Below are 23,879 nucleotides of genomic sequence, written 5' to 3'. Positions count from 1 at the left end.
TAATCCAGCATCCGGATACGGTGCCGTGGACACCTGAGGCGCCATCATCGGCATCGACCGATGGGGAGATGAGACCGGCACCGTAGGTCTAGAAGGCAACATCATCGGAATCGCAGGACCGCTAGGCGACGTCATCGGCGCCGAACCAGCACCCTCAGCTGGAAAGAAGGGCATAAACGGCGCCGCCTTGTAAGGATCCGGGGAGCCCAACGAAAATTATAACAGACCAGCCGGTGCACCAGCAGGGGCCATAGCATTAAACACAGAAAAAATGGCATTTAAAAATGCCGCCGGATCCGCTTACGGAGCCGGGAAGGCAGGATACCGCTGGTCTCTATGTTGCACCTGCGCTTGCTGAACATCTGGATTGTGTGCCGCAGATGAAAATCGAGGAATCTCTGGAGGTGCAACTACCTCGAGGACCGATGGCACCAGAGAAGTCTGAGGGCACTGAGGTTGTGGAGTTACAGTCGGACTAACCTCCCACATCGTACAGCGCCACAGAGATTGAGACCTGGATCTTGAACGGCTCCGAGCCGAGAGTCATGACGACGTCACCTCTTGTGATTCTTCAACGAAGTGTGAGAAGAGGACCTGTGATGACTCTTATGTCCCTTCTTCGCCTTGGCCAAAAAGAGTTTGGCCTCCCTCTCCTTCAGAGCCTTAGGATTCATGCTCTGGCAGGAAACACACTCCTCAACGTCATGCTCGGAGCTCAAACACCAAAGGCAATCACCATGAGGGTCAGTAACCGACATGCGACCCCCGCACTCTCGACATGGCTTAAATCCCGACTTCCTAAGAGGAGACATTGTAACCCTAAACAGGACTGTAACTAGTAACAAGATGGAACACCTTCAACAGTAGCGAGAGCTAGGAGAAAACTATTAGCGTCGAAGGCATGGAAAAAAAGGAAATTACGTCAGCACGCCGGTGAGGACCTCTTATTGGCACAGTGATGTCAGACAGAGTTGCATGGAGCCGTGCAATTGTGACGTCCTCGTCGACGTAGAGAGCTGGGAAGAAGATTTTCCGGCAGATGCTGGCGCATGGGAGAATTCATAAGGTGAGAAATCCACAGGTAGTTGTATCCATCAGAAACAGCATATCAATATGGGATGACTGTCTGTTACCGGAAGAAAAAGTTTCCTGCAGTAATGGACTTCTGCTAGATACTCTACGTACCTGCAGATTCCTCACCTGCAGAATAATTGCAGGATTCCACTCAAAGATCGTTACTTCAGGTAAGTACTTTTTCTTCCGCCGGACAATCCTACCTGCAGATTCCTCATGTGAGGAAGACTCAAGAGTAGTACCCTCCCAGGGAGAAGGGTTGATGGATGGTTAGATGAGGAAATCCTACAAAACTGATCTTTCAGAGTGGCCATCCCTATACATGTCGGAATCCAGGCAATAATGCTTGGCAAAGGTGTGAAAAAACAGCAATGTGGCTGATTTCCAGATACTGGTTTTTGGAACACCTCTGAAAAGGGAAGAAGTGACTGATTTGGGGCTCTAGTGGAACTGGTCCTTCCTTTCAAAAGAATGGCAAGTCTTAAGACATAGGATGAGCCACCAGGATATATTCCATTTCTGTACCTCTGTGCCATTCTTGGCAGTACTCCCTAAAGAGCTAGCCATCCATTTGCATATCCTTGGAGTGGTCCAAGTAGTAGCTAAAAGCCCAGTAGTCTCCAACTTATTTAACCACTACTCTCTCTTTAGTGGGATGTGGTGAAGGGGTAGAAGGTCAGAAGGATGATGGACTGACTTACGTGAAATGAAGTCATTACTTTCCACAAGAAAGCAGTCCTGGTTTTTAACACCAATTTGTCTGAGAAAAATGAAAATCAACGACCCCTTCTGGCCAAAGTGATTGCAACGCGAAACACCATTTTCAAAGCTAAAACACGTAACTGACAACTAGGAGGGGCTCAAACGAGGTGCCCACTATAAACATTTGCACAAGTTTAACGTCCCACTGGGGCAGAACAAAAGGCGCTGGCAATTACAGAGTAGGCAATCCCTTCAAAATAATGCATCCCATTAGGGGAAGACTGGTCGGGGTAATAGGAATGTTGGCAACACTGAAAAACACCCCTTAGCTATACAGACTGATCAACGACTCTGTGCACATTAAAGTGCAAACTGCAAAATATGAGACAACATAGCCTGAAATAGATTCATGTTGTTGTCCAAGCAGCAGCGATTTAGTTACCCCACACCCCAGAGGAAGCCAATTAACTTGTGGGGCGATCAGCCAACAAGATGACATCGGCCACCACCAGTGGCAGCTGGAAAAGGTTCAGATGTCTCCACTCAATCTCCAGGCATGAAGGTGGAGGCCTCAGAGATTTGGATACAGTATCCTTCAACCCAAACGGGAGAGGGGGTCCGGCCTGAAAGGCAGCTTCAGTGGGGGCCATGTGGAGAAGCATCGAAGGCCTGCATACCACACCTTACTATGCAAATCAGACGTGATGAAAACAATTTGAGCCCTGTCTTGGCATCTTCCTCAGAACTAAAGGTATCAAGGGTATGCAGGAGAAATGCAACGTGCAGCTGAAAGTTCTCTCTTAACTGAAACTCATCCCCTAAAATTCCCCTCAATGGATACTAGAGGGCATAGACTGCAGGCATTGCACATTTTCCAAGGAAGCAAACAAGTCCACCTGCAGAGTGCCCCACTAAATGAAGATGTCCTGGACCTTCTTCGTCAGGAGACGCCATTTGTGATTGGGAAGATAATGCCAGGTCAGTAATAGTCTTCCAGGTTGGTAGAAAGCAGGAAGTCACTAACAGGCTCAGTGGGTTTGGGGAAGCAAACAAGGCATGATTCCCCAGTGGTGCAGTTGAGGAACAGGAGGAGTTGGAGGCAGTATGCTGGAGGGATCCATAAACCTTTTCTCTGGCTTTACCCCTGTACAGGTGGACCAATGAGTTCTGGGGTTGCTCAGAGTGGGCTGGTAGGGTTGGCACTTATGAAAAGAGAAACCATGAAAAAGTTGAAATTGTTGGAAATCTCTTTGGGAATTAAGTTGCTGGAGACACAGATATCGGGCTACTTCCTTGCTGGCCTTGAAACGCTGTAGGGCAGCATCAGTTATGTCTCTGAATATGGAGCTCTATCTAAGGGGAGATCCATTAGATTAGCCTGTACATCTTGCAAGACTCCAGAAGTCCTGAGCCATGCACCTTTGACAATTGGAGACCAGGGTAACCATTGCTTTTGCCTCGGGCCAGTGGTGTCCAAGGTCCCAACTTATGATGCCCTATAGGTCAAGCTATCTATTCTTCAATACAGTGGGAAGCTGGCTATGTATGTAGAGTAACTAATGTAGGGGTACACTATGCAGATAGTAACAGACAATCCTTATTGGTTTACAGGGGTAAAAGTGACAATTCCAAATGCTCCCTATTGTGTTAGTGTGGGCGAGCAGGTAGGCTTATCTGGAGGGTAGTACTAAGCATTTGTTTAACACACAGATTCAATAAATGAGACACACTGAAGAAGGAACTAGACACTAATTGTTTAGAAAAATAGTTATTGTTTATATTCTGTTTCAAAACCAGAAAACTTTCAAGAAGATAAGTACTGTTGCAGTGAATAGGAAAGTACCATCTTCCTGGGCATGTTACCCCCATTTTTTCCTTATGTCAGTATGTTTTTGCCTGCCTCACTGGGATCCTGCTGGGCAGGACCCTAGTGCTCATAGTTAATGGCCTAATGCGTGCGTCTGTGTGGTGCTTAACTGTGTCACTGAGGCTCTGCTAATCAGAACCTCAGTGCTTGTGCTCTTTCTGTTTTTAAATTTGTCATTATAGGCTAGTGACTTCATTTACCAATTTCAATTGACACACTGGACCCCCCTTATAAGTCCCTAGTAAATGGTACCTAGGTACCCATGGCATTGGGGTTCCAGGCGATCCATATGGGCTGCAGCATTTCTTTTGCCACCCATAGGGAGCTCAGACAAACCCTTGCACAGGCCTGCCATTGCATCCTTTGTGAAATAACGCACACGTTATTTCTCAGCCATTTTCACTGCACTTAAGTAACTTATAAGTCACCTATCTGTCTAACCTTCACTTGCTGAAGGTTAGGTGTAAAGTTACTAAGTGTGAGGGCACCCTTGCACTAGCAAAGGTGCCCCCACATAGTTCAGGGCCATTTCCCCAGACTTTGTGTGATGGACAGAGTGTGGGGACGCCATTACACCCGTGCACTACATATAGGTCAATGCCTATATGTAGCTTCACAATGGTAACTCCGAATACGGCCATGTAACATGTCTAAGATCATGGAATTGTCCCCCCATTCCAAATCTGGTATTGGGGAGTCAATTTCATGCATCCTGGGGGCTCCATCATGGACCCCCAGTACTGCCAAACTAGCTCTCTGAGGCTTTCACTGCAGCTACAGCTGCTGTCACCTCACAGACAGGGTTCTGCCCTCCTGGGGTCTGGGCAGCACAGTCCCGGGAAGGCAGAACAAAGCATTTCCTCTGAGAGCAGGGTGTTACACCCTCTCCCTTTGGAAATAGGTGTTACAGGCTGGGGAGGGGTAGCGCCCAGCAGCCTCTGGAAATGCTTTGAAGGGCACAGATGTGCCCTCCTTGCATAAGGCAGTCTACACCGGTCCTACCCTTTGTCCCCTGCTCTGGCGCGAAACTGGACAAAGAAAAGGAAAGTGACCACTCCCCTGTCCATCACCACCCTAGGGATGGTGCCCAGAGCTCCTCCAGTGTGTCCCAGACTTCAGCCATCTTGCTTTGCGAGGTGTGGGGGCACTCTGGAGGGCTCTGAGTGGCCAGTACCAGCAGGTGACATCAGAGATCACTCCTGATAGGTCCATACCTGATAAGGTAGCCAACCCCCCTCTCAGGACTATTTCGGGTCTCTCCTGTGGGTTCTCTTCAGATTCTGCTTGCAAGTTTCCTTCAGGAATCCTCTGCAACTACTTCAGCATCCTATGACGTCAGATCAACAGCAGCCTGCTCCACGAAACGCTGTAACTGAAACAAAGTATCCCCCAGAGATACTTTTCTTCAGCAACCTCAGCCCCGAGTCAGCAACTGCAACAGTTTCCACTGTGTGCACACTCTGGGGACTCCCTGTCTTCATCCTGCACCAGAAGGACCGAAGAAATCTCCCGTGGGGTGACGGAGTCACTCCCCTGCTCCAGCAGGCACCTTCCAAGATGACGACTGGTACCTTTGGACTGCGCTCACAGCAACAAGCGTGCGCCTAAGGACACAGAGGGTGGACATCATCGACACAGACTGTCCTGAGGTCCTGCTGACGCAATTTGGACCCTGCCTTACCAGAGAACGACGGTACCCTGTGTACTGTGTCTTCTTCACCTCCTGAGGCCTCTGTGCACTATTTGCAAAATTCCTTCGTGCACAGCCAGGTCCAGGTCCCCAGTACTCCATCCTGTGATGCTCAACTCGCTGAGTTGTTCTCCGGCGGGGTGGGACCTTCTTTGTTGTGCTGCCTCAACCGCGTTTTGCACCTCATTTGTCCACGGATCCTGCGACTCCCGGGGGTGTTGGCTGGTATCCTGAGGACTCTCTTAAGTGCTGAGAGCCCCCTCTTCCTCCTCACACAGAGTTGAGGCCCCCAGGTCCCTCCTGGGTCCATGAAGCGGCATTTTGATGCAAAACACACTTTTGTCGTAACCAAGGCTTGTTGGCGACTTCCAACACGAAATTACGTCTGCAACCATCTTCACGTCCTGGGACATGCTTTTCATCACGCAGGAACCCGCTGGCATCTTCCTAGGGTGCATTCCTGCAGTCTTCGACTAACCGGGGACTCCTCTTTTGCACACTCTTCTGCAATGGTAGGGGCTCCTATCCTTCCTGGAACTTCTTTTGACTTCTGGACTTTGTCCCCTTCCTTTGCAGGTCTTCAGGTCCAGGAATCCAGCAGTTGTTCTTGGCAGACTTGGTTGGTTGCTGCAAAATCCCAATCACGAGGTGTAGTGTGTCCTAGAGAAACTTGCAGTACTTTACTCCTGCTTTTCTGGGCTCTGGGATGGGGTAATTTACCTACCTTTACTGTATTCTTACCCTCCCAGCATTTCTGCACACACTGCACTTGTGTAGGGGGGAATTTGTGATTCGCATTCCACTTTTTTAGTATTTGATTTGTGTTGCGTCCAAACCTATTTTCTCCCATTGCATTCTATAGCATTTCCTATTGTTAGCATTGTTCTATGACTATTTACTAGTCTAATTTTGGTGTCCAGTGTATATATTGTGTATAATACTTACCTCCAGAAGGAGTATTGTCTTTAAGATATTTTTGGTACTGTGTCACCCAAATAAATACCTTTATTTTTGGTAACCTGAGTATGGTCTTTAGTTGTGTAAAAGTACTGTGGAACTATAAGTGGTACTGCATGATCTTTGCATGTCTCCTAGTTCAGCCTATGCTGCTCTGCTATAGCTACCTCTATCAGCCTAAGCTGCAAGAACACTACAACATTTAACTAATAAGGGATAACTGGGCCTGGTATAAGGTTTAAGTACCCAAGGTGCCCACTACAAAACATGCCAGCCTCCTACACAGTTTTATACTGATTTAGCAAGTAGGTAAAACTTTTACTCAAATGCACTTTCATACGATGAAGATTCCAAAATAATGTTACTGCACAGGGGTCCTTGCAAACGGTTCTCTGGGGTACCCTGTAGGTCAGTGGTTCCCAACCTGTGGGCCGGGGACCCCTGGGGGTCCGTGAAGCCTCCTCAGGGGGTCCGCGACTGCTTAGAAAATGTTATAATATTGGGTTCCAACTATCAGTAATGACTCAGTGGGGGTCCCCGGATTCCAATAATGAGTCAGTGGGGGTCCCCGGGCTCCAGTATTGATAAAATGGGGGTCCACAGAAGTCAAAAGGTTGGGAACCACTGCTGTAGGTAATAGGGTGCTAGGGGTTTAAAGTCACAAACAAGATCAGCAGTTTAGTTTGACCTGCCCTGGGGTGTTCGGGTGAAGTGGTGCTAGTGGCATCTGGTGTCCTGCACACCAAGAAAAAGAGTGCAAGGGGGGTGGGTGCTTTGGGATAAGTCTGCGAGCTCCCAACAGGGTGTTCGGTCATGGACCTCAGGAGCAGCGGGTGTTTTCCATCAGTGCTCCTGCATCAAGGCGCCCACAGTTCTTTGGGGGACCTGCAAGAAGGAGAAAGCAGAACAGCTGGATAGCTCTGGAAGATGTCCTCTGTTGTGCTGACATCCCTTGAAGGCAAGACTTCGGATATGCTGTTAGAGTATGGGTTGGGCCGCAACAAACCTTGTTTGTTGCAAGGGGTCCAGTACCCCAGGTATTGGTGCAGCCCGGCTGTTGTTCATCCTTATCTCTTTTCACTTGGAGAGGAGGCGAGACTGACCTCTTGGAGCATGGTGACCTCATCCTGGGCTGCTGCTGCTGCGTTGGTGGACTCGGTAGTCAGCAGAACAGTGAACCAAGCACTGTGGATGGTGCCTGCAAGAAGCAGGGAATGGCTCCTCTACTCCAAGGAAGATGGTGACGGCGGGAGAAGTTCTGAAGAACTTCAAGGCTTTTGGAGTCCCCACAGCTCCAGGACAAGTCGCGATGTCATGATTGTCGGGACAGGAGCATTTAGGTAGGCAGGATTTTGTGCCAAAAGTCCACCAGTCATACACAGTTCAGCTCTTCTTTGTCTTCTTCTGTGGGTCAGACAAATCTGTTCTTCTGGTGTTATGGGGTCACATAAGTAGGCAATTTAGGGGTGTTTAGGGGAGTGTAGTAGCCTAAAGGCTATTTACCTGGGGGGTTGCGGGGGGGGTCTACTTACCCTTGGGATGACTACACCCCGTATATGACCACTTCATGTGGGGAGTGGGCTTAACCCTGTTCCAGAAGACCTATTTCCACCAAAAACAAGATGGTGGAACCCTTCCCTGAGTGTCCACTTCGGGTAGCCCAACATAGGGTTACGGCTAGACCAAATGTGAAAAACGCCTACTGACTAATTTTGCTGCCTGTCCTGGTGCAAAATGGGCCTCAGGGCAGGGGGTAGCATTATGTAGCTGGGGGCCTCAGAATCACAAGTGTCCAATACATACCTTAAGATGGCTTCCCTGCTCACTTGCAACACTCGGCAATGGAGCTATGCACACAGGGTCATATCTGCTTGTGCACATACTTCTTCACATCAAATACAATGCACCCTTGCCTTAAGGCTCCAAGGTCTGCTGTAGGGGAGACTTACATTGATTTTAGATACAGTGATTGTGACATGGCACACATTGGGTGTCCCATGTTGGGTTTTCACCTGGCCTGCACCAGGACACAAACTGCAATAGCAGCTGTAAGCAACTTGTTTTAGGGGGGGGGGGGGTCCCTGAGGGTGGCACAATATGTGCTGCGGCCCTTATGGTCCCCTCTACACTACCCAAGCCCTCGGTACCAGAAGTACCTTTTACTAGGGACTTACAAAGGTAGAGGAGTGTGTGCCAATTGTAGACATTTTAATCTTTATGGGAAGAACACTGGTGACCCAGTGCACCTCAGTCTAAAAACCTCAGTACAAGCGAGCAAAAAGTGGGGTTGACCCTGCCTTCCTTACGATTTCACACGAAAGCAGTGCATCAAATCTACTCTTTGATTGCAGGCACTGCTAAAGATCTGCTTTCAATGGTTTTCTCACCTGGACGTTCATTTTCAGAGACTTTGTCCTCATCATATTTATCCCAGGCTTGAAGGAGATGCTTTGGATAGGAACCTTTAACACAATGTACTCTGAAAAGCAAAAGTAAATACATTATTAAGAATAATTCAAATATATTTGACTTACTAATAAGTAGCCTTCGGGGCTGCAATTACTACATTTACATTATTCATTTTATATTTAAGATTAATGTTTACATCAGAAGATAGCTTACCGTTTTCATAACACCTTTATGGCAGGTGTATTATTTTTCTTTTTCAGTAGTCTTAAATGCTTAAGTGGGAGCATCAACACGTTCCAAACAGCCACACTACCTCTACAGTGCGGCTATCAGAGTCGTGTCAACAGCCGCACAAAAGATAAAATGTTCCTGGTAAAAATACCAGTAGCATTTTTTTAAAAAAATACCAAAGTCAAGACTAGCGTCAAAGGTTTAATATTTGTTGTTTGTTTTTCTTTAACACAACAAAACAAAGTGAAAGTAGACTGCCTTAATAGTGCAGTTGACTTTCAATGCGGATCTTTGCAAGACAGGAAGTGCTCAGTGGTCTCTCTTACTAGTAAGTCTCTGCTTGGGGATCGCCAAGATGGGTTCTAGCCCACTAAACAGCAGGAAGTAGCTCTATGCTGGTGGTGGGGTGGGATGGGTTGGAAAGGTGAATCCTCCCATTCACCCAAGGGTAACACAATCTCTCGGCCTCCATAGGGGGGATAGAAAGCACACTAGATACCTTGGATGTCCACTTAGGGCGCGGACCATCCTGGCAATCGGGTCATGACTCCACCTCAGAAGGGGCATACAGCCTGTTTTTTATTCAGTATAATTAATAATGTGAACATGCCTTTATACCTGTGTCACTGGAATAGTGCCTACACGCCTACTCATGTAAAATTTGTGGCTGTGTACTTAACTCACCCTCGGCCTGCATTGAGTGTGTGTAGCGCCAGACAACGTGTGATGCTTGAGTGGGCATGCTGGGATGCATGTGGTTGCCTTTGGATGGTATATAACATGGAAGCCTCTATGTTACATTATAGAAGCCCAGGGCCCTTAGAGGCTGAAGAGGAGAGGATTGCAACCCCCAGACAGGAGATGTGTACACAGTGCTGACATTCCAGAAGACTGGAAGGGACTAAATGGCCCAGTTCCTCAGAACTGGCACTGGGACATGAACAGTAAAGGGTCACAACACCTACAGATGGGCTGTGCAGCAGGCACCTGCCTCTTGGCCCCCTGAAAGGTGTGGTTGTGAGACATTCTCCTTCCTAGGGACAGAAAGGGTATTATTACCCTAATCTGTCCCTCGAAATGGGGGGGGGGGAGGCGCCATCAAGCATAGTAGAAGGTAGAAAAAGAAAACCTAGAAACCAAGGGATTCTTTTTCTGGGCAGGGACAGTGGCCCAGTTTGAACCTAATCTGCTTCTCGATGAGGGCCTAAAAATCTAAGTAAACAGCACAGATTCTAGTATCTGATTAAATAAAAGCAGTTGGAGCATAAGTCTTTCTGAACCACCCTAAGACCAACCTCCCCGTTCCACACCCTGGAGGAGGATGGAGTGAACTGGGCATAGTTTTGAAAGGTAAGCTGGCAGAGTGGTGATAAATGCCAATTTACTTTCAGTGCCTTGGTGAAAGCTTGCATTATTGAGCCTCGTAGACAGCCAGCAACCAGGAAATCCTACGAACCCCAGATATTTCTGAAATGGAAATCCAGCCACCCAGGGGAGCCCGGAGTGGTGTGACATATGGATTGTGGTATGTGTTCTTACCCTGGATGTCCAGCAAACCTAAAAACTTTGATTAAAACCATACATTTTCATGAGGGAAACTTACAGAATGTGCAGAATCCCACAAATGTCCTACCACCCAGTTTTTTCAAGTCTTGTGATAAAAAAAAAAAAAGACACCCCACTCCTGTGGCTGAGCCTAGCACCTGTAACAGTAAAGGACAAAATAATGCAACATGGAGACATCCAATTTTTCCTATCAAAATCAGCAGTTTGAACACATGGATAGCTGTGGTATTTTGGCCCAAGTTGGGCCACCACCCATAGAAACCTACCAAATCCAGATATTTCTCAAATGTAAGCACACAGGGTGGTAGATCCCACTATGTTTTCTTACCTTGGGTGCCATGAAGCTCTCTACAAAAATGACCCCTTGCTAAATTCGGAATTATGTCTAGTTTTCAGAAATGTATATCTTTCAGAGTTCATCCATGGGCTTTACACTGGTTTCCAACACAAACCACAAGTACGTTGAAACCTCAAGTAGGGAAAATGGGCTACTGCCTAGAGAAAAACAAACAAACTGCCAACCTTTTGCTGATGCTAGTGTAAAAAAAAAACAAAAAAATGTTTTCTTGCACAGCACTTGTTCCCATTTTTTTTTTTTTTTACATAAAACCAAATGTAGCTACATTTTGACTTCTTACTCTGTTCCTACGAGGGAAATCCACAAACCACAGATACCTCAGGACGTCGGAAAGGAGTACACAAATTTGGCAGTTATACCTTTAATGGAAAATAAATGCAAAATAGCTCATCGTTTTGATTGCAATTTTAAGGGGAATTTTTGTTTTTATTATTCAATAGTTTTAACAGTGGTAATTTATAGTATGTTATAGTATAGCTAGGCACACGGGTCACAACAATGCCTACTCCTTGTACAAATTAAATTCTCAATCACAGAACAAGCAAAGAAAAGGAACTGGGGCACTAATATATCACAATGTAATGAAGGCAGGGTGCATCCTGCCACATATGGAACCTTGCATCAAAAACTGTAAGATAACCTGTGATGTCTTACCTGGTCACATTTTGAAAGTGTTTTTCAAATGTGAGCTCATTAAATGTAAAAGTACTTGTTAATAAAAAAAAAAAAAAAAAAAAAAAAGCAAGATTGGCAACGGAATTCAATGGCCAGCATTCAAAATCAACAGATGGAAGAGCAATTTTCAAAAGTAGGATTTCATTCCTTAAGCGAAAAGGGGAATCTAGAAACCTGTGCCATATGTACTTAAGGAAGTGCCCAAATGCAGAGCAATGAAAGATCCTGTGAGGTGAAAAAACAGAGGGAAATACCGTGATCTGTTAAGGCTGGAAAAACAGAAGTTTATATGAAAATGTTACACATCTAAAGAAACCCAGGCACCCTCAAGTCTACTGGGACATTCTCTATTGTCAATTCTGAGAAACATTTTCTACTTTGTTGTAAGCATTAACTCTCTGCGAGAAAGACACAGAATGTACCCCTCATTCAGGTTCATGGTCATATTCTAATAGCAAGAATGGTTCCATGGGGGGGGGCGTGGACAGCAGCTGATGAAGCTGCACGTGTAGAGCGGCTCTCCGGGGCCGAGAACGGGACCCGTACAAAACCCAGCTCTAAACAAGCCCAGATACCGCAACCAAAGGCGGTCCCAACAACAGCGGACCCCCGAGCAGAAATCAGAACAGTGGCAATGCCCCCGATCGAGTAAGAAGGAAGAAAATGCGAACGAGCTCCGTAACTCCCAAAATCCAAGATGGCGGCCGCATCGGGAAACCGGCTCTGCAAAAGTTGAAACGACAAAGCTCCCCCAATCGGAGACGCGATCTCGAGAACACGGCACCTCTCACCAAGCTGAAGCGGGGAAGGACCAGCGGCCCAACAGCCTAGCTGAGCGGGAGGCGCAGAACAGCAGCACGAACGTGTCAGGTGAGGATACGGAGCTCTGCGGTCTGAGGGCTGAGGCAGAAAAGACACCTGGGCAGCGAGGCGCGCTACGAACCGCTGGCTCAGGGGTGCCGCGCGCCCGGAGACGACAGCTTCCTCTTGGAACCCCCCGCTCGGCTGTGAGGTCACGGCCGCAACGGGGGACCCCTGGCGGGTACAGGCGGAGAAAGGCGGGGACCCCCCGCTAATGAGAGCGGAATCACTACCCGGCCACGAGGACGTGGAGAACCTGGGCGACCGACCGCCTCCCCCCCCCACCCCCACAATGCGGGAGGGATGGCGGTGGAGGCGGGGGCACAATGCTCTTATAATCAGGAGTTAAGGGGCATTTAACCAAAGCAGTGAGTAACAACTGGTCCATCCTCTAACTATTGTCAAACCCCTCCAGAGGGCCACCCCAGAGACATTACTTTTAGAACATACAGAAGCCGAACCCAGCCACGCACTGGCCTGACCATCCCTGCCGGGCCGGGAACAGACGCGGTCCCCGGCCGCACTGTGCTCGCTGCCTCTGGAGAATTGCGCGCCAACAGCAAATTACTTCGTCCCCTGGCACCCCAGCAGAAGGCCCGCCATGCTGAAAGTTTCCCTGAGAACTAACCCCCCCGCTTAAAACCCAAATCATCGATCCGCTACCTGACAGGTAACATCATACCCAAGGTGAGCCCCACGAGGACAATACCCGGACTCCCGAACATCAGATTGTTACAACTAGAGTCCTTTGCCTCCACCTACCTACGGCAAACAGAACAAAATGGGCAAGCCCAAAAAACATGATGGTCAAGACCAAGAAGATTTGCCAACAAACAAGATGCCTGGACAACCTCCACATCTGGACTGCCAGAGTGCATCAACTCAACAAGAAACAACCCTGGATACAGTCCTACAAGCCATAAGTGAATCTCGCGAAGTTCTTGAACAGAAAATAGACAATTTAACTGTGGACTTATCACTGCAGCGAGACGACCATCGTAAACTCACAGAAAGGGTGGGGGCCACAGAAAAAAACTTTAAGTATGGTGACATCCACTCAAAAGACAATGACCGTAGAGAATCCTGAGATAATGTACCGAATCAAAACACTAGAAGCCAGAGCTGAGGATGCGGAAAACGGCTCCCGCAGGAGCAACCTGAGACTAATTGGAGTACCGGAAGGTGTGGAATCCTCGGCAGCAAACATGGAAACATTCCTAGAAAACTGGCTCAAAGACACAGTCCCACCTGAAGGCCTCTCAGCATTCTTTGCGATCTAAAGAGCCCACTGAGTCCCCGGCAGACACCCACCACCGGGAGCCAGATCACACCCGATTGTGGCAAAATTATTTCACTTTAAAGACAGGGACTACATCCTCTCACAAACTCATATTAAAGGGGAAATCATACTAAACAACCAGCGTATCAGGATATTCCCTGATTTTACCAAAGAAACTCAAACTCAGAGAGCCTCTTACATGGACTATAAACGTACACTACGTGAGAAAGGCATCAAATATGCAATGCTCTTCCCAGCCAAACTTAGAGTTGAACACAAGGGCAAGACACACTTTTTCTCAACGCCTCAGCTGGTTAGAGACTGGCTAGAATCTATAAACTTTACATCTCTAGACACTCCGAGCAGATCCTCCTGCGCACCCGGCAGGAAGTGGGGTAGATCCTCTAAAAGGGCATTAGAAATAGCACCCCCCAGATACCAGTGTCTACAAGAAATGCGCGAAGCAGTAGACGCAGTAGCAGCCTTGAGCAGAGGAGCCTCACGTGACTCGCAAACCACAGGAGATGCCTCTGACCATGACTCGAGCTGCGGGAGTCTCACGGTTTCATCGCAAGATACCTGCACTAATCTACCAAAAGTGCCTCCCAGAACTGCAGAAGAAATCATCTAACTCCCCTAGAGCCACACAGCGGTCACCCAACTTACTCAGCGAACATTTCCCACACACAATTCTGGAGGAGGTGTACCCACCAGACAACTACAAGGGAATAGAAAACTCTGAATACTCCTTCACGGGCAGCAGATATACCTCAGTAGGGGTCCCCGGATCGGCCCGGGGTGTAAGTTCTCGGCCCTGACATGCCACCCATCTCCAATAGGATTTAAGATAAGTTAAATGGTTTGGACGAGGAAAGTTATGTTATCCGGTCCTGGGGAGAGGGAGTTGGGGAAAGTTCTCGTTAAAGTTGGGAATGGGACAATTCATGCACGCACAATCATCCTAGTTGGCGGTACTCAAACTAAACATAGGTCAATAAGCCTGACCTCACACATCGCAAAGCTCACAATCAATCCTGTTAACACAGCCAAAATTAACCTAGATAATGACTACACAGTATAAAATTATAACCTGGAATGTGAGAGGCTTAAATAATATGTCCAAACGATACAAAGTGCACAACTACCTCAAACGAAGGGGGATTCACATAGCCCTATTGCAAGAAACCCATCTGATAGAACAGGAAGTTAAAGCCCTCATCAAAAGATGGAGAGGCCAAATAATTGCCACTAACTACTCAGCCTATGCTAGGGGGGTACTAATGTGGATCCGCCCTGGGGTCCCTTTCCAAATACTCCACAAGATTATTGATAAAGAGGGGAGATATGTGATGATCAACGGAAGGCTAGGAGGAAGAGAGCTGACAATAGGAGGTGTATACGCCCCAAACCACGACCAAGGCAAATTCCTTGACAGATTGTCTCTAGAAATTGGCCCTCTTTTGACAGGCGTAAATATAATCGGGGGGGGGGGGGGGGACTTTAACAGCATAGCTAACACCCTAGATAGATCACACCCACCAGTGTCACAATCCCAGTCGCTGAGAACTGCGAACCTATTCACGGAAAGGCAACAACACTGGCAACTAATAGATTGCTGAAGAACACTCAACCCACACTCTAGGGACTACTCATATTACTCACCTGTACACGATCTACACGTTAGACTCAATACCATTTTGGCGTCCCCTGAACTACAGAGCGTCACGGTAGCAGCGGAATATCTTAGCCGAACGATTTCTGATCATAACCCCCTGATATCTTCACTATCCTGGGGCAGAGAGAGACCAACAATCCCAACCTGGCGCCTTAGAGCAGAAATGCTCGAAGATGAAGCGTTCAAACATACACGAAATACAGCTATAGGGGAATTTTTTAAACACAATGAGGGAACAGCGTCTACCAGTTCCATTGAATGGGAGACTTTTAAAACAGTAATCCGGGGAAAGTGCATTGCCGAAAATATAGGTGCTCGAAAATCAATAGAAGCAGAACTTCTACAACTGGAAGACTCTCAGAGACTTAGAAAGAAGGCGCCCCACGCAACCTGACTTGCACCCCACGCTAGCGGCTACCAGGACAAAAATCCATGTACAACTAATACACTTGCTCGCTTCGATTATAAACAACACTTAACCAGACAATACTCAGAAGGGGACAAAGCTAGCGCTTTATTAGCCTGGCTCCGCAACCCCCCAAAAAACAAACCGTTATAGTCGAAGTCGAAAACTCTCAGGGCGCACATGTATACACCCAAAAAGAAATTGATTCAGTCTTCCAAGAGTACTATGCACTTTTGTATGCATCCCCCACCTTAACACTGACCTCCACCCAGTTATGCGAATTAGAAGCACTCACCACCCCCAACCTGACAACAGAAGTAAGCTCAAACCTAGAGACACCTATATCGACTGCGGAAATAAAATCTGCAATCCAAAGTATGGCCAGGGGTAAAGTCCCAGGGGCGGACGGAATTCCATTAGAATTTTACCACAAGTACCAAGACTTGCTAGCCCCCTACCTTTGCACATTATATGCAGAAGCATGGAATAGTTATACCCTCCCCCAATCGACCAATATAGCCATCATGATCCCCTTGCTGAAACCGGATAGACCAGCCACAGATGTCTGCTCTTACCGCCCCCTGTCCATGCTCAACATAGACTATAAAATACTAATCCGGATCCTAGCGGACAGACTACTTCCCCATATGCCTTCATTGATACATCAAGACCAATCAGGTTTCATACTCAAACGCAGCACATCCCAAAATATTAGACGTCTTATATCAGTACTCCACTCCTTGCCCCCGAATTTACCACAAGCGACGATCATCTCGGTCGACATAGAGAAGGCATTTGACAGCTTAAGATGGGTCTACCTGGAACAAGCTATTCTAAAGTTGGGGTTGGGGGAAGGGTTTGTAAGGTGGACCAAACTACTGTATGCTAACCCTACCGCAAGAGTAAGAACAGGAAGTTACATATCCCTCCCATTTCGGGTCAGAAGGGGCACCAGACAAGGATGTCCATTATCCCCCCTTCTTTTTGCAATCGCAATAGAACCTCTAGCCCAAATGGCAAGGTCCGGCCTCTACTATAAGGGCATCCCAATTAATAACTGGTTCCATCACATTGCCCTATATGCAGATGACATGCTGCTCTTCCTACAAAACTTAGAAACAGAACTACCAGGGGCCATGAGAATGATGGAGAACTACGGAGCTGCTTCTGGACTCCATAATAACTGGAAGAAGTCCGCCATTTTCCCACTGCATAAAGATACCCCAGAACCTAATGATACAAGAGGTCTTCCCTGGTCACCTAACACATTCAAATACTTAGGAGTAAAGACCTACCACTCAGTAAGTGATCTACTAGAAGTAAACATACAAGGAGCACTCAGAGGGATTAAAACCAGTATGCACTTCTTGGAAACGCTGCCTCTAAACAGTCATAGGTAGAATTGCTCTTCTTAAAATGATAGTGCTGCCCAGATTGCTGTACCATTTTTCAACCATCCCACTCATAATCCCGAAAGCAACGTTCAAAGAAATAGAGTCTATGTCAACAAATTTCATTTGGGGCCCAAGTAGACACAGAATGGCAATACGATCTCTCCAGAGACCTACAGCAGAGGGAGGCCTAGCCGTCCCTGACATGGAAATATATTACTGGTCAGGACAACTACAATGGATCGCAAAACTATCATGCAACCCTCCAGCTAAAGCTGAACTATGCCTTCCCTTAAACTGCTCTGTAGACAGGATAATGGGCATACTACTGAACCCCCAAAAACCCAAACAACTGCTCCCGATGGAGTGGGAATCGGCTAGACACTGTTGGTCCCAATATTTAAAATAATCTCGCTTTAACACTCCATATGCCCCAGACGTTCCACTGTCCTGCCCGACCCATATCTCAGGGAAGCAAAATATCCCAGGTCTCAACAAACTGATAGCACATATTATTACTAAACTAGGAGACCTATACGGGGGAGGGAAACTTCACACCTACACTGAACTACAAACACAATACAACCTCCTCCCCGATTTAGTCATTCATCACCCACAATGCCATCATTAGAGTCGCCCAAAAAACTTGGAGGACAGGGAACCTTGAACCCCTCCCACTCATAGTAGCTGCAACATTATTTGCTCAATAGGAGATCAGAAAGGAGTAGTAAAAGGAATATACAAAACACTAAAAGCCAGCGCACGCTTGCCTCTAGCAAATCTTAAATCCAAACAGCAATCAGACCTATACATCACATGGGAAGAAGCGCAATGGGACTAGATCACCTCTCATGTCTACTCGGTATCCAGAAACGCCAGGTTCAAATTAACAAACCTATACATCTTCCACAGGGCCTACATGACTCCACGAATGCTCGCCAAAATCGACAGCACAAACACCGCAGGTTACCCCAGATGTGCGGAACCGGCAGCAGGCTTCATACATATGCTCTGGAGCTGCCCCCAACTTAACACATTCTGGGAAGAAGCTTTAGCAAAAATCTCAGCCTGTACTGATAGGTCATTGAATAAATCTCCGGAAGTGGCGCTACTAGGGGACTTCCCACGCCCAACAGCCCATAAAATAGCTTACAAGTTTAGAGGCCTGGCCCTGATCCTGGCTAGATGTGAAATAACCACAAACTGGAAGTCAACAACAGGCCCACAAATAACCAGATGGCAAAACTCATTAGAGAAGTGGGCAGACGCAGAAGGAACAGTATTGCTATATGAAGCACTACGAGAGCTCAGGCCCAGAGACGACGCCTCCCAATGGGACTCAATTCTTGAAAAACTAAAATCACCAAATGCACCCTTCAATGAAGCAAGCATAACCACCTCGGAATCTGACTCGGACTCAAACACTGCAACTGAGTCCTAATGCTTCGCGAATGAGGAATTCATCAACTAACCCTATTGAGACCTGCCAACTGTGAACTACATTAGATAAAAATGGATGCATAAGGGGAGGTTGAGGGGAGATGCAGTTCAAGTAAAGTAACCATTATGTTAATGTTATTGCTATGTTCAAAACTTTAATAAAACATTGTCAAAAAACAAAACAAAAAAAAATTGTTCCATCATGAGGTATGCGAGTTGTGCAGAGTCTTACTATAGATGACAAAAAGAGAGAGGTCAAATAGACTAAGAAAAGGATTCATGCAACTCACGCTGCCTGCTTAATACTAGAAACATGCAAACCATATGTGGAGCAACATGCTAGTCATGTTAAAGCATGGAAATTATAGGGGATTCTCCTCCAAGATTGGGAAGAGTGACGGTAGCATGACGGTGCAGTCAACAGAAATTCACTTGTGAGTGGGCTAATAGCAGCTTTCGGGGTTATGGAGGAAAAGAAGGGGTGGCTAAAAGTGTTCATAAGAGTAGGGTGAAAGAACTGAATTCACAGTTGACTACTGAAGTATCGTAGGGAAAGTGAAGAACTCCAATTTGATCAAGCTAGGAAGATGAAAATGAGGTGCTTTTAAGAACTGCCCCCATTGGTGGAGGACATCTTGGTTCCTATATAGTGCACTATACTAGAGGCCGCTTTATATCTGTGCCATTCCACAATACTGTACATTTGTTGACTACATCACAGCATTTGACAAATTGGTTAGAGTGCTACTGTAGCCTCAGCCTCTGTGAACTGATGCCTGCAGGAGCATGTAATAATTATAAGTTAACTGTGCATTAACGCCTGCTAGTGTATCTCCCTGAGTGGGGGCAAAAAAATCTGCTGAAAATAGGCTAGACAGGGTGCCACTGCTATTTAACCTAGTGTTTTGTAATTATTTCAGTAACTGACACGGACACTTGTTGTTCCCCCAATTGTGGTAATGATCATTTGCCAAATGATCAACTCTGTGCAAGATATTGTCCACTTGACCATACACACTTAGGATTACAAGCCTCAAATGTATTATAGAAGCATGCAGATTATAAGTCTTGTGGTAAACTAGAACAAAAGATGGGAGATGGTTCATAAAAAGGGTGACACAAAGGGTTAAAACCTTGAAACTTTCCACAAGTGTATTTATCTGGGAAGTATGAATATGCTGAACTTGTGAACCTTATATAAAGCAAAAGGGTCTTTGGTATAAATAACAGATGGAGCACTGGGTGGGTGCCTGTGTCTGGAGTTTGGAGCTGAGAGTCTGAATTCAAGTAGAGAGAAGGAAGCTCTGATGTGGAGTGGGAGGCCATTCCACGCTTTAGGAGCGATGGAAGTACACCCTTCATCCTAATCTAATTCTTTTTATTCAAGGTATTGGACATGGCCCTTTCTACAGGATCACCTCCCCCCCCCCCCCAAAAGTTTTGCTTTTACCCTCCACCTTTTAGCTGAATTTTCTTTTGCTGGCCTTAGGACTCTGTGCACTTTATCACTTCTAACCAGTGCTGAAGTGCTGGTGTTCTCTCCTTTTAAACATGGTAGGATTGGCACCCAATAGGCACATTCAATTTAGTTTTAAGTCCCTAGTAAATTGGCACTACCTGTTCCCCAGGCCTTTAAATTAGATGCTTCTGTGGGGCGGAGCCAAGATGGCAGCGGTATAGGAGCGCCTCCGGGGAGCTCCATCGTTTGCTGCAGGCCAAAGGCAGCCACAGAGGCGGTCGGATCTCGCGGTTCCGCTCAGAGCCACTGGAGATTCCCGAGAAACTGTTGTGGTGCTTTGGGGCCCCGCGGGGGACAGATGGAAGGCCTGGTGGACCCGGACGGAGCTGTGGCGCCATAAACAAGATGGCGGCCGCAGCTCAGAGGCACAGATAGCCCGAGTGCGGATAGAGATAGACTGACTTGTGTGGAGAGGAGCAGCGCTCTGACCCGGTAAGGGGAGAGGGGAGAACCAGCAACCCCCAGACAAGGGGAGATAGGAGCTGTGACTGGCTCCAGTGGGCTGAAAGGAAGTGGTGGAAAGCCCCGACCCTCCCCCCACCCCGATTGGAACCAACAAGCGTAGAATAAGTGGCTCAAGATCCTGGGGACCTGCAGGGTACCCTGGGGAGATGGAGTGGCCCCGCAGACTGCAACTGTCGGGCCGGGGGTGATTTGGCCCACAGAGGGAGCGGTCAACTGGAAGTGGAGACCCTGTGGAGAGCATGATACGCAGGATGGCGTGAGCGGAGTGAGGATCGGGCCAGCTGGTGCAGAAAGCGGCAGAACCTTGAGGGACCAGGTGTGCGTAGGGAGAGAGGCCCAATTTCTTAGGGTTGACACTGCAGAACATGCACACGAAAGATGGGCCATCCAGGACGACTGTTGGCGGCTGGACCTTGGAGGCCCGGGGAAGGGAGCTGGAGCCTTGGCCCTGACAGCAGGGCTCTGGGCCAACAAGGACAGGGTGCTCAACACGGTTGATCGAGCGGTGGGCCAGGACAGGAGCAGATGGCGACCCAAAAGCAAAGCAAGAAGGACAGCAAATTGAGAGATCTCTTCCCTAAAACCCCTGCGAAGAAGCAGAATCCCACATGCGAGCTGGGCTCGGATCCTGGAGGTGGCAGCAGTGACGGGGCGGTGGATGAGGATGCCAACCCAGTGACGAGAGCCTTTATGGAACAACTATTTGGGACACTTTGAGAGGATCTTGCTGCCCTCAGGCAGGAGCTTGCTATGACAGTCAAGGAACTGAAGGGAGAGGAGAAGGAGCTGGGCCAAAGAGTGGGTACAATGGAACGCACCTGCGATAGACAGGAGGAAGACCTGGACCTCCACCGGCAGGAGATCATCGCCTTACAAGACAGCAACCGGGACCTGCAGCATAGCCTTGAGGACTTGGATAATAGGTCACGACGATCCATCATTGGAATGCGAGGAGTTCCGGCGCAGGCTGTAGTGGGCCCTTTGGAGGGATTCGTAATCCGTCTGTTTAAATATGTGGCGCCGGCACCCGATGGCCTTTATATAAAATTGGATCGTATTCATCAGAGTGGGCGTCCCTCTCAGTCTCCAGGCCAGGCGCAAGATATTCTCACATGCCTTTACTATTATAAGCAGAAGGAGCAAATTCTGACTGCGGTCCGGGACAAGAATGCCATAGACTTTGAGGGCCATAAATTATATCTGTTTCAAGATCTCTCAGCACAGACAATGCAGCGCCGTCGCGCCCTGCGGCCTGTCACAATCCTACTTCAGGGAAAGGGTATCCGCTACAAATGGGGCCATCCTTCCCATCTCCAATTTGTGGGGCAGAAGGAGCAGCACAATATATGTTCACTTGCAGAGGCGGAAGCCCTCCCGGGCATGGATTTGAGTTTGAGATATAGCCCACCCGGGGAAACAATGGAATCCTTGCAGGGGGATCAAGAGCACCAGGGGCAATCAGTTGTTCAACAACTAAAGAAGAAACCCCCTAAACCATTGGAGAGAGAGAGAGAGAGTAAGAAAGAACGAGAGGACTTGCTCCGTAGGTTGCGTCACTAGGAGGGCATGGACAGGACATGGAACCTAGCAGTTTGTCGATGCTGGCAGTGAGGAGCCCATAATGACACCGACTGAGGCCACCACGTCTTAGGGTGGAGAACTCTGAGTGTGCTTTACATTCTGAGAGGGGGTGGCACATGAAAGCTGCAATAATTATGACTAAAGGGAGACAGCGGAGCTCCTACGGCAGAAATGATGTCTGGGACAGTTAAGACTTGGTACACCTAGGTATATCCCCCCCAAGGGTCTCTACATAGTTCCCAGGCGGGGAATGAACTGTGTTTACTGCTTTTTAATATGTTGGTTAGTTAGTTTGACTATGATTCCCGTGCCTTACTTTCTAATGCTATGAGAAGCAGCGTTAATGGCAGGATCACTGGGTAATAGGAGAGTCCTTAATGGGCCTACAGGCGCTATTTCCTCAGACATGCATGTCAGTTAAAGTACTTAGACTTAATGTCAGGGGTCTCAATTCCCCGGTGACGCGGCGGGCACTGGTAGCGATGCTGAGGGAGGCTAAGGGGGACATATGCTTGCTCCAAGAGGTACACTTATTGAGATCAGATTGGAAGAAGCTGAGAAAACGATGGTTTGATAGACAATACCATTCTTCTGGGCCGGGGAGGAGGGAAGGAGTGGCAATCCTGCTGGCCCAACATTTCCCGGGAAAGCTATTTCACTCCTACATGTGAAATGAAATCAGCATAGGGGTAGAGGAGCCAAGTAACTGGCCAGCAATGCCTTAAACTATAGCCAATAAACTTACCAAATTTTGAGTAATAGAAGGAAACTCACTTATTTCATCTGGGCTCACCCCGCCACATCACTCCTGACTGACCAATCGACGTTGCTGCAGTGCAGCTTGTTGCACTCCCGGAGATCACCACACCCTGCAGCAATGGCACCACAGGTGGTCTACTGCCCGGGGCCTCACAGTGCAGCTAGACAACTGTCAGCCAGTAAAAGCTACCCTGACCACTGCATGAGAGCAATCAGCAGTTCCAAGTGTGGGCTGTGGGCATGGCAATTCTACCAGTCCTGGAGCAAGCGGCAGGCAGTGGTGTTGAGAGTGGCATCCCCATGGTCAAGTAACAGTCAGAAGCAGCAGATGGGAAGCTGTGAAAAGTGTGATAGTACTGGGTGCTAGGACACACTCATCCATCTTCACAGGAAGTGGCATCTGTTTTCCTGCCAAAATATTCTTAAAAAGAAGAAGCCAAGCAAGAGAACTTAATTTCCTATCATCCATCTGCACAGGAAGAGACATCGCTAGTTTCCCATCAATTGCATCCATGACTATGCTTCTAACCTTCCAAGGAGGTACTTAATGGTAGCTGCAGTGCTGATACTTCAATGGTGCGCAAGCCTATCTGCAACTTGGCCACACTCATCGGCCGGAACCCTGGTTCTCTCCTTAGCCACTCGCACCCTGTTGCACTCTTCTGTACTATCAAACCTCCTGGCACTTGTCGCACTTCTTCTATACCGTACCATACATCATAGAAGCCTTCACATTCTCCTCCTGCAAGTTCAGGGTACACCCACCACCCCTGCACCAACAGCACCCCACTCATGCACACAAACCAGCCACCGGCTTTTACGGATCAAACACAACACGCCACAATTGGATGCATGCTCCACAACACCTGCTTGCTCACCAAACACTCCATGCAGATGTGGAACCCACTGCATGAACACACGTCATACCTCCTTTTCCTCACAGAAACATGGCTAATCCCTACTTCTTATCCAGT

The 23,879-nt window shown here is 47.8% G+C and overlaps 1 protein-coding gene across 2 annotated transcripts in view; it reads right to left on the bottom strand.

The window, feature by feature from the left end:
* The window catches only part of HASPIN (histone H3 associated protein kinase), an 854,350-nt gene that overhangs the window by 250,852 nt on the left and 579,619 nt on the right, over positions 1-23,879 (bottom strand). For both annotated transcript variants that reach the window (XM_069217741.1, XM_069217740.1), the window contains exon 11: positions 8,678-8,769. In XM_069217741.1, the coding sequence (XP_069073842.1) occupies positions 8,678-8,769 (92 nt within the window). The remainder of the gene's footprint in view (positions 1-8,677; positions 8,770-23,879) is intronic.

The sequence above is a fragment of the Pleurodeles waltl genome, chromosome 12 (assembly GCF_031143425.1).
Source record: "Pleurodeles waltl isolate 20211129_DDA chromosome 12, aPleWal1.hap1.20221129, whole genome shotgun sequence".
Classification (NCBI taxonomy): Eukaryota; Metazoa; Chordata; class Amphibia; order Caudata; family Salamandridae; genus Pleurodeles; species Pleurodeles waltl.
Note: the sequence above shows the minus strand (reverse complement) of the source record. Positions and strands in the feature narration are given on the sequence as shown.